The 12,040-nt window shown below is 44.3% G+C and overlaps 1 protein-coding gene across 1 annotated transcript in view; it reads right to left on the bottom strand.

Moving 5' to 3' along the window:
• Window positions 1-4,633: 4,633 nt before the first annotated feature.
• TEKT4 (tektin 4) overlaps window positions 4,634-12,040 on the bottom strand; it is a 79,157-nt gene continuing 71,750 nt past the window's right edge. The window contains exons 5-6 of the mRNA XM_069209827.1: window positions 11,694-11,848; window positions 4,634-5,083 (exon numbers count right to left, since the gene is read on the bottom strand). Coding sequence (XP_069065928.1) covers window positions 4,867-5,083; window positions 11,694-11,848 — 372 coding nt within the window. The 3' untranslated portion in view covers window positions 4,634-4,866. The remainder of the gene's footprint in view (window positions 5,084-11,693; window positions 11,849-12,040) is intronic.

The following is a 12,040-nucleotide window of genomic DNA, read 5'->3' on the forward strand; positions in this document are numbered from 1 at the left end:
GCCCGAATATCCTGGACTCGCTGCTCAGGAGGATAAGCCTAAAACTGCACTTTGTGCAGAACAGCTCCATCAAAAGGGAGCATCTGAGGAGCCTGGAGTGATTTTGGCACATTGATAGTGAGCCCTAGTGAATTCAGGAGGTCCGCCGTAGTCTGAAGGTGGGGCGAGACCACCTTCAATAGCCAGACGTCGAGAAAAGGGTAGACTGACCTCCCTGATCTCTGCAGATGAGCTGCGACCTTAGTGGACACCCAAGTGGGCCTGGTAAGGCCAAAATGGAGCACAGTGAACTGCAAGTGCTTGTGGCCTATCTTGAACCGCATGTAATGCCTGTGGGCAGTCAAGATGGGAATGTGGACATATGCATCCTGCAAATTCTGCGCTACCAACCAGTTTCCTTGGTCTAGGTAAGACAAGACCTGAGCAAAAGAGAGCATCTTGACATTCTCCTTTTTGAAGAAGAGATTGGCGGTTTGGAGGTCTAGAATAGGGTGAATCTTCTTGGGTTTTTTTGGGAATCAGAAAGTAGCGGGAATAACAACCACTGCCTACTTCTGATTGGCCCTTGGCAAAGAGAGATGTAACTTCCTGTGGGAGCAAAGACAGATGATCCTCCGCCAGCCGTTCTTGTGTTGAAGATGTGGGGGAGGTAAAGACTGGCATGGTAGGGAGTAGCCCCTCTGACTGATCTGCACAACTCATTTGTCAGATGTGATGGATTGCAAGTGGAAGCGATGATGTTGGATTCTCCCTCATCCTGAGCACCCATGATCTTGCAGTACCAAACAAGGAGGACTTAGAGGCTGCAGCTGCCAGGGGTTGGTGGTGGACAACTTCTGGCAATCAGACCCACAGGCTCAGAATGCACCACAGCCACTTCTCACAGCTTGGGGCGCTTGTGCAGGACGGTGGTCAGCATAGGGCTTGAGCTGTGGCAGGACCCTTCCGTAGCCATGGAAGGGGCGAAAGACACACTGGCAGCGCAGTGCCACTGAGAGTACCAAGGCCATAGCCCGCGAGTCCTTGAGGCTCTCCAGCACTGAGTCTAGCTTCTCTTCGAAGAGACAAGTGCTGTCAAACTGCATATCCATGAGGTTGGTCTGGACATCCTCCGAAATGCCAGATGTTCTCAGCCAGGTGTGGCACCTCAAGACCACTGTCGATGAAACCGCCCTGCCAAGCAAGTCATTTGCATCCAAATCACACCTGATGGTGAACTTTTCTGCATCCCTCCCATCTTTCACCACTTGGGAGAGCACGGCCCATGGCCCACCCTCTGTGAGCACTTGCGCAACCATATCACACAAGGTATGGGAATAACGGAGTTCAAATGAAGAAGCCCGAGGCTGAAGCACTTCTGCCAAGTGATGAAGCCTGACTGGCACAGAGGAAAGTTTGAGGTCCAGAACCTCTGCTGTCCTCTTCACCACCATTGCAAAGGATGCTCTCTCCTCCATAGCCATGGGACCTCATTGGAGCTGAGGCTTGAGCCATCGATGCAGAACCTGATGGGGCCTCTTCTGACCCCATGGGACCCGAAAGCACTCCAGAGCGGTCAGCCCACTCAAATTCGCAGCACAGGGCCTCATAGAACTCATTAGTTTGTGAAGGGGCCACTCCGGATCTTGGAAACAGGAAGCACGGAGCTGGACCTGGCAATAGCTTTGCGGAACCATGCCTGGAACGCAGATGTTCCAAACTCATTGTGTCTTCCATCAGATGAGGGAAAGTCAAGGACCTCTTCAAATTCTTCCTTTTCTTGTGCTTCTTCCATGAATGTCCAGAGGACTTTGAATGTAAGGAAGAGGACTTGCGGCTCCTGGAGCAGTCCTGCAATCTTCTTCTCAATCTGGACCGAGTCCTCCTGGGAGTTGCGCTAACCAACATTGACTTCTAGGCCGCAAGCAGCTTTAGGGACCACTCCCTCAAAACTTTCGGTGCCATGAGTCAAAATATTCAACAAAATTTCAAAAGAGCTTGTCAAAAAGAGACAGAACGGTAGCTCCTCTCCAGATTAGTGCTAGCTGGCGCAGAAAGAAAAGAACTGACGTCTGTGCTCCTGGGTGGTGCCTATATAGGTGACCGCAACTACAGTTCCGGTGCCAAAGACCCTATGTGGAACTAAATGAAGACACTCAATGGGGTGCAGGGGTACTTTCAGATCCTGTCTGAAACTTGTGATTTAAAAACACCTGCTGAAAAGTTCCTTCTGCCTCCAGCATTCAGGGAGCAATTAGAATGTCAAGATACCTCTTGTGAATAATGTTCCTCCGAGAGAGAGATCGGAGTTTTGTCAGGCAGCAGTTTTGACTCACCATAAAGTAGCAAAGAGTGTTAAAGTGCCTGCTGCAAAGAACAGATCTATATATTATGTGGATAGTTGAGTGGATTAGTAAATGCAGCCTTTACAAGCACTTTAAAGCAAGTGAATGTATTGGAAAGGGGGCTATGGAGAGATGAGGAGCACATTAGCAGGGTGGTAGTGAGGGAATCCGAGGAGGTGGTCATGGAGTGCGGAGGGTGCCAAAAAAAGACTGTTGCACAGGGCGCAAGCAGAAGTAAAGCCGGCCCCGTGTGCAGAGGTATGATGAAGGCACCAAGGGTTGCCCACTTCCAGGTAAATGCATTTTTCTGTTGATCAGGAATGTTCAAACTTGAGAGTACACCCCATCATAATTTGTAATGAGCTAAAGACATAAAATGCTTGTTTTCTTCAGAAATGGGATGTTCACACATCATGAAACACAAGAATAGACATGGACTTGGGCAAAGTGGGAGTATATATATATATATATATATATATATATATATATATATATATATATATATAAATATATATATATAGTACCTCAGCAGTGCTAAAAAAAAGTCAGGGTGTGGAAACAGGAAGAGGGTGGAGTCACGTGGGACAGAGTCCTGAAGATCAGAGTCTGACAGTCAACAAATACATTGAGGGGCATATTTAAGAGCCCCAGTGCCACCTTAGTGCCCCCATAGCATCATTTCTTTATGGTAAGGTAGAGCTAAAGTAGCTTTTTCCATGTGCCATATTTAGAAAGTGACACAATACATGCATTGCGCCGCTTTGTAAACCCTTGTGCCACATTATGCCTGCGCCAGGCATTATGCATGCAAGGAGGGAGTTCCGGCACTAGGAGGCCCAAAAACATGTCACAGTGAAACTTAGCAGATTTCACTACCCATTTTTGGCATAATTTTTAACACCTGCTCAGAGCAGGTGTTAAAATGACACATCCACAGTAACCTATAGACATCCTTGCACTTTGCTACACTAGCGTCAAAAATGTTAACGCTAGTGGAGCAAAGCGCCACAATAGTGTAAAACTTGTTGATGCTATTGGGCTAATGACCGCCATGGTGCGCCGTGTAAAAATATGGCATAGCCTTGGTGTGGTTAGGTGCCAGTAAAGGGGGGGCAGAAAAAGTGGCGTATCAGCTCTGATGAGCCACATTTTCTTAAATATGGGCCTTAGGGCGAGATTTAAGAAAAGTGGAGCTACATTACATGTAACACCACTTTTCTTGCGGACTCTACGGCCCCACCCACCTCCACTCGCCACCATGCGTGTGCCGTATTTAAAATACAGGGCACCATGGCACAGCATAGGGGGCAATAGCATCAGAAATTCTGACACTATTGATGTACTGTTCAGGGTTAGGGCCAAAATTTTGGCTCTAACCCTAAACAGTACATAGGGGCCCATTGAAAACAATGACATGCCCCCTCTTAACACCTGCTCTGAGGTGTTAAAAATGCCAAAAAAAATGACCCAAAGAAATCTTTTAGGCTTGAAAGGCCAACAAGAGCGCACAAAAGAGCACAAACAAAATTTGGTCAGATGGGTAGCCACATAACATTATGTAAGTGTTCAGAGAAAAATATATGAAATATGGAATAAAGCTTGATAAGCAGATGAGATTAACCAGCCTTCAGTCTCATTCCTCTCTATATTCATGGAACTCCTCAGTGACTTGCAGTAGCCTTTTAATGTACGGCAGGGGATACTTTATCCCATATATACATAATAAACCAGTCATTCACAGTCCCCAAGCTATAATACATTATGAATACACACTGGCTTCCAAATAACTGGAGTAAATATATGCTGTTCCTGGTTCAGATTTTGTGCTTAGTACTCTTGGCAAATATCTTCTAATTGATAGTCAAAGACAGTTTCTGAAACTTGTAACAAAAAGTGCCACGGAATTTTTTTTATTTTTTTAAGATCAGAAAAGAAACAACCCTAACCACATTTAGTGATGACACCAACCACTGCGCAGGGCTTCTATTCTACATATTGAGTAGGACATGAGGGCAATGCAGAATTCTTAATTAGGCCTTATCTTCTGGGGAGAACGAAAAGCCCAGGTTGAACGGGAAACCAGGTGTGAATACTCACACGTGCACCTGCTGTTATCTTGACAATGGCATCTTGTGGTTTGTGGGTGGAGGAATGTATTTATCTCTGTCGAAAACTGGTCCTGAGTCCCACATTTGTGCGGAGATATTCGGATGCTTAGGAATATGAATGAAGATCTCAGGACAGAGAGCCGTCCTGCTGTGCGGTTTAAAATGAACGGCAAGGAAACAAAACACTTGTGCAACTCATTTAGTGTTACATTTGTTATTTTATTCAGTTATCTGCGTTGCATGAATTTAAAATATAATGTTTAAGACCCGCAGGATTTTGTGACACAATTTATTTTGTGAAAGATACAACTATTAAAGGAGAAACAATGCCTTTCAGTGACCATATAATAACATTCGGTGTTTTGTAATTTCATACCATTATTTCACAAAACTTTTGGGTAATTTATCCATTCCTTTTCCTCACGGAAGTGACGTCACTGGTAGCCCGTCATTTTCACTAGGGTCGGGTACCTGGTGCGATGGGTCATGCACTTCTCCCTGTCAATGAACAGACTGTTCTCCTTGATCGCTATCTCCTTCACAAAAGACAGTCGTGTGTCTTCCATGTTCATCAGCGACTGCTCCGCCTCCTCCAGCTGCTGCTGCAGGCAGCGGATGGATTCCGTCAGCTCCTCGACTTCGTTGACCAATCTGAGTTTTGAAACACACAAAAAACATTTGAAAACGATCTAACAAATCCTTTATGACTCTGTATCAAAACAATGCATCAGTTCGCCCATGTGAAGCGTCCTCTCATCACTCCAAGACTTTACACACAACTACATTTACAGTTCTCCTACGAGGTATCTCCCTCCACTAGCCTTCAGTGATCCAGTGCCCAGTACACTGGCCGATGGGGCTGCCTTTATCACCATTTAAGGTGGATTACATTGGTGTAGAGTGATAAGGGCTAAATACTTGGCATTAGCACCTTTTCCATCTTCAATGTTACAGTTCTCATTTATTGAAGTGAATCTATTGCAAGGCAGCACTCATTTGTTTATAACCAGCCTTCCTAAAGCCCTCTCCTAATAGGAGGGTATCATTATTCTCACTCACTCCCCATGGCTGCCTAGTTTGTCTTTTCGGCACACTTAGCTATTTCTACGTCTTGAGTATTAAACAGCACATGCATTGACTGATGCATGATATATTGTCAGCTTACATTGGAATTAGAGTCCCCCCCAGCTTATCATTTGTTGGCTTCATTATTACTCTCATTTGTTTTATTCTTATTCATAAGCTTGTGAGAGTTTTACTTCATCTAAGTGCATTTGTCCCTCTCCTTGAGCATTGACACATTATCTGTTTCCTTCCACTACCCACTTTTCAGCCGCTACAACTTTCTAAGAACTCCCCATGAGTTTTTCAACCTGTCTCGATTGTGTACTCCTCCCCTCCATCGTATTTGTGCCACTCTTTCTCTGCCCGTAACTTCTCCCCACCCTCACTCTGTAATGCCCTTGTGTGCTTCTCTCTCACATTGCTTTCTCCTATGTGTGCTTCTCCCTACAACTCCACATTGTGCTTTCGCGTCCATTTGCTTAGCCCATACCACATTCCTCTGTTTGCTTCTCTTCCTCCACCCTCCATGTTGTTTGCCCTCCTACGCTACAGTGTTGCTTCATCCGCCCCTATATTGCTTCCCAACGTCTTCCTGTTGCTTCCCCACCCTTGGCCTCTATGATTCCAACCACCCCCTCCGTGCTGCTTCTCCGTACCTGTGTTGCTTTCCCAAACCCATTTGTGCTACCTTATTTTCTTTTTGTATTCCAATCAAACTGAGACAACCCTAAACAAGTTAATCTTTCAAGATTTCTAAGGAATGTGGTGATCTTAGGGCTCCATGAAGGATGAACGGTTTGCAGCTTTCCGAATCACTGTTGTAGAATTTCATAGATGTACCCCAGCCTAACAGTACAAGTTATTCGCAGGTGTGGCTACTCTATAGTAACATGATGTAGAAGAAATTGGTTATTGAGTGTTGGGGTAGAACCTGTTTAGGGATTCTCTGTTACTTTGAGTTTCCTTCTGGTTGGCTTACCGTGTAGAGTTACTGATTAATGCAGCGTTCTACACATTTCACACTCATTTCTCCATTAGAGAGAGAATGGGATCCATACTGATGCCGCAGACCATGAGGGACATTGTGATGGCAAAGGAAGATCATCCCTTATGCCTCCTAAGGGGAGAGCAAGTGATAACACTGACAAGTATCAGAACTAAGGCCACTGCACTTGTTCAAGAGGGTCATTTGGCCTCAAAAAAAGAAGGTTAGTTATTATTATTGATGGCTGGGAATGAACTTGGAAATTGATAATTCTGGGTCATATGTGCAAAGCACTTTTTTATGTAATATACGGGCCATTTCTCAGAATTGGGCCATTTACGACCTCAATTTTTTTTTTTAAATGTACAAACACCAAGCTGCAATTCAGTAACACATTACCAAATCGCAATTTGGGCTTCAGACCAAATATCGATTTGGTATTTGGAAAGCACTTGTTTAGGGCGTCCCTTCCAAATTTTCAATTAATTGTGAAAGAAATGCTGTTGCAAAACATTAATACTTTACTAACACCACAAAAGAGATGGTAACTCTTTTACAAACAGGAAGGGGACCCCAAGGACCTACTCCTAAAAACTTAAGGTCCAATGGACCACTTCCTACTCTTAAAAAATAAAAATGTATCTTTTTTTTTCTTTGAAAGCATCAAGTTTTCCTTTAAGACAAATGGGTTGCATTTAAAGAAAAACATACTTTATTTAAAAGCCACCGTAGACATGGTGGCCGACTTACCTCACTGATATTCATGAGGTAGGTTGAATGGGACCTACTACAAATAAGTAATTTGGAAACCAACCTCACATAGGTCACTTGGAAGATTATCAAACTGGTCGAAAAAATACTGGTCATAAGCTGCGACCAGTATTTTGTGAACAGTTGTACGTACATCTGACCCCCGTCATGTTTACCTGACTATAGTGCCACAAGTGAAGCTTGTTGAAATTCAAGATATTATTTGTGTTACACAAAATTTATGTTGGGTCTTGCGGATTATTCCTTGCATAAAGATGCTGTACGTTTTGCTAATGGGTTTAATACAATGTTCGATAACGAGTTGTTCTGAAGGTGCCCCCACCACACCCCTCTACCCCACCCCCTGATTTTAGTGGTGGACAATGGAATCCATTTTGTTGAGATGGAATTAAAGCAGGGCTTAATTTGTGCTTGTTGTTTCCGGTGCAGAATACCGGCACTTATTTTTGAGGGCCGGCACTTATTTTTCTGCCTCAAGCATTTACTGCGAGCAAAATACACTTATGGGAAAGACGGAAGAAGAGAACAACGAAAAAGCGTTACAAAGGGAGAAAGAAGAAAGCTGCCAGACTGAGCTGAAGGGGCAGGGAGTGGCTTTAAATGGTTGGAAGAGGCCCAAGATGGCTTCAGGATTACGCTGTCTCAGTATTCCTGTTCGCACATTGCAGCAGACGAGTGTTTAAGAGGAGAGCTTTGAGCACCGGCACCTTTTTATTTACAAATTAAGCACTGAATTAAAGATCTTGAAAAATATGACTTTGTGCATCATCATACTCTGTGGTGCAGATGCTGCGGTGGCACCAAAGCAGAGAGGCATGACGAGCCCCAGCGTGCCTTACACTGACAGTTCATTTCTGAGACACAGTATACTTTTTGTTTTTTGACAAGGGCCTGTCCGAGGCCCAGAATTATCTTTACACTGGCATGGGTAGTAAAGGAAAAGAAGAAGAAAGGAAATGGTGTCGTTAAGGACAGAAGTAAGGAGATGAGCCAGAGTTTGGGAGAAATCAGTGAAGAAGATCTGGATGGATATGGATGGGAAAGAGGAAAGGAGTGAGGGGGCAGAGAGCGCAAGGAGTTTAAACGGAGGTCTGAAGAAATAGTACGAGGCTGAGGAAGGAGGGAGAGGATGAGTTGGCAGTGGGAAGAAAGGGAAGGGGGAAAAGAAGGTAAAGAGCAGCAAAGAGATGAGACGAAAAGTTGAGGAAGGATACCAGGAAATAAGGACAAGTGAGAGAATGGGATCTAGAACACGTGGGCGGGATAGGGAAGAGAGAGTAAAAGCAAAAAAGGAGGGATGAGGAGAGACTGATGACGTCAGGCACAAGAGAGGAAAGACAAGTGGATTGCTGTCTTGTAAACCTGCCTTGGAATGTTAACTGGGTCCACTTTGTTCTTGCTTGCGTTAGGGCCCATTACACCCTAGGACCATGCACGCCAATTCACCGAAACAGGGGTAACGAAAGTGACATCACATGCCCTTTGACCTCCACTTTTACTCACACATGCTTACACATACAGACAAATTCACACTCGCATACACTCTCTCTCATGAGCACACTCTCATCCGCAATCACGCACACAACATACATTTAAAAGCATTTTTTGCTTACCGGATCTGCAATTGGATATCCCAGCTAATTGTACCCCAATTTGTTTTACACTGATATTGAATAATATATTATTATTCACTATTAATTTAATATAAAATTTGACAGAAAACAAAGAGAGTGGAGCCTCAACTGAAGTCCATAATGAAGCCACTGTGCTTCTGGCACTGAATTTGCCACCTCTGAGGCCAGTGGTTGCACAGGCAGTGCCATGGGTAGCAAAGGGCAAGCCAAGGGTCGCAGCTGGGACCCCTGGCAAACCCTTAATGTTGTCCATGGCCAGGACTAAAGTGATAAGTAACGCTTGCTTGCAGTTTGGATTGACAGGAAGTGGTCAACAAAATACTTTACGTGTGTCAACATCACTAAACCTTCAACCGTGGGAAAAATTCATTTGAAGTCATGCATGGGAGACTAATGGGTTCTCAGGTAGCTTTCTGCAGCTTGACTAAGAGGATCTAAGGGAAAGTAAGGAAGCCTTTTACCAAGAGCCAAGAACTCTGATACCTTGTAACCAGTACCAAGAGAATATTATAATATATTATTAATTGAGTTTGTTAACATTACACATTTTGGCCCAGATTTAAGAGGACCTAGTGCCTCCTTGCACCACATTAGCGTAATTTCTTATGACCTAATGCAGCCCAACAAGGCCAAATTCACCACACCACTTTGCAACCCCTTGCCCCACATTATGCCTGTGCCAGGCATAATGTACGCAAGGAGGGGGTGGGTCCCTCACCAAAATGTTGGTGCTAATCCTGCACAGTACATCAATAGCATCAAAAATTTTGACACTATTTGCCCCACCCTGCGCCATGGTGCACTGTATATTAAATACGGCGCACACATGGTGACATTAGGGGGGCGCTAAGGGGCGCAAGAAAAGTGGCACTGCATTGGATGCAGTGCTACTTTTCTTAAATCTGGTCCTTTATTTCACAGGGAAACCCCCAAACCACTGTCTCGCTACACAGGCCACATACCAGTGCCGACCATATCTTGGTCAATCCGCTCCCAAAAAACTATTGTACTTTTCTTGGTAATTGGTTTGAGATGATGTATTTCTTGTTATTTAGTATATGTTTTCACCCAATGCCAGACTGAAGAAGGGGTCATCTGGATGCTCATGTTTTGCTAGTCTTGACGAAGGAGAAAAGTGTGAAGGCCCTCATGGAAGTGTGGGTGATAATGGGGCAAGTGCCAGGAATTAGTGGATTCCCTGTGTGCCCACCTCTTGGTGCCCAGAACTCCTTTATTGGTGTAGGAACAGCTTAGTTTTCACATGTGGAACCTCTGCTCCCAGAAACTCCTTTGAGGCAGGTTAGATGCTGCAGGTGCACTGACTGAATAGCGCCACAGGCTATATTTATGGCTGGGCTTCTATCACAGTTTTTTCCCTGCCTTTTTCTGCCGCATATGGCATGGCAGGGACACTGGGAGAAAACTCATAAGAAAACTCTTAATGCAAATAGGCCATTAATTTCTTTTTAGAAACCAACCACTTCTTTGAGGGGAGATCCTTGAAAATGAAAAAAAATGCTGAACAGTCCATCATGCCACCATGACAAGGTGGAATGGTCAGCATTGACCTTTCTGCAAAACCCGTTTACTATACTGGCTGGAGTACTTTTGGCAATGAAATCCTCAGTAGCGCAGCAGGGATCTTCAGATGTGGTGGCTAGGCTTGGTTAGTCAACCTGTCAACATCTGAATGATCCTCTTAATCCTATTATGACAACAGGAAAAGGGGTAAAAGAGAAGGTGAATGTGCAAGGATGTGCTAAGATGCTGTATGGGTAGGTCGGTATTTTGAAAACCTGTAATTCTGTGAGAAAGCCTTGGTTGGTTTTGTAACATGATGGAAGGTAGGATCCATGTATGTGCAGTTGGTTGCCTTATTGATGCAGACTCCTTTTTTGACTCTGCTTAGGGCATAAGTCGGTGTTTAATTTGAGCCGGTGGTTTCCTGTGCATACCACCGGGGCGTAAGACAGTCTGCCACATGGTGGTGCTGCTTGTCTAATTTATAGCTGACAACAACAATTATTCATTCATTATATATTCATAAAATTGTACTGATACCTGATGGCCAACCCATTCTTATAGCTTTGGGGCATGGAATGGTCTGAATCATCACACCTGTAGGAGTCTGGTGGTTAATAGCCGGGTTGACACTGTCATTGGCAGCGATGTCAAAGGTAATAGGTGGTGCAAGCTGGAGTGACCTCCTGATGAGGGCCCTGGCACTTATTGTTTATGAATTAAACATTGGACACAGTTCCTAGAATATATTGGGATTAGCGCTATTGATTATGTGGGTTATGGCTTTTGTAATTACATATTTGTTGTCTCAGGTACATTTGTCATCTAGAGTATAGGTTTTAGCATAAGTGTTAGAGTGTGTTGGCTACCAACCTGCTTCTTGTCTATAGTGTTGAATGTATCGTTACAGGGGAGCAGACAGTAGGAATAAAATGGTGTGGCGGAACCTTGGGTGTCAATCAGCACTGGCCAATGCTACCATGGGGTTTGCTAATAATACATGTGGCATTCATATTTATGCCTCTGAGCCATTTGTCATGTATGAGCAACCACAACCCGATAAAGGAGACTGAAGCATTTTTCCAAAGTACAAAACATACTGTGAAGGGACTTTTTATCTTATCCGCTCTGTGCTGAAACTGGGTGAACTCCTGCAGATAAATTAGCAGTGCCATGCTAGCTATGATAACATTAAGTCCTTAAGAGCTGTACTTATTCGAGGGTGAAGCAGTGTCCAAGTGTCCACAAGGGTCACCAGGTACATGAAGATGTATTCTGCATTTACCTGAACTGTACTGCGTCCTTGCAGAGCTCCACATTGGGCCTGAAAGATCTCTGATACAGCCTGGTCTGGGCAACTTTTAGCGGGGCCTCCTTGTCCTTGATAGCCTGCTTCAACGATGCAATGTTCAGCTCCTGCTTGCCGATCTCTTCCAGGGTCTGCGGTAATAGTAAATATTAAGCACCATGTTTAGCAATCAGCAGTGAGCACAAGTCACAGAAATGTAGGTGCATTCCATGGTACATCCAAGCATGGGGAGGATAAAGAAGGATTAACAGACATCAAAGGACTATATAAATTGCTTCTTTTTCATAAACACATTTCTAATGATAACAGGTGAGCTATCAGCC

The sequence above is a fragment of the Pleurodeles waltl genome, chromosome 10, assembly GCF_031143425.1.
Source record: "Pleurodeles waltl isolate 20211129_DDA chromosome 10, aPleWal1.hap1.20221129, whole genome shotgun sequence".
In the NCBI taxonomy this organism is placed as follows: domain Eukaryota; kingdom Metazoa; phylum Chordata; class Amphibia; order Caudata; family Salamandridae; genus Pleurodeles; species Pleurodeles waltl.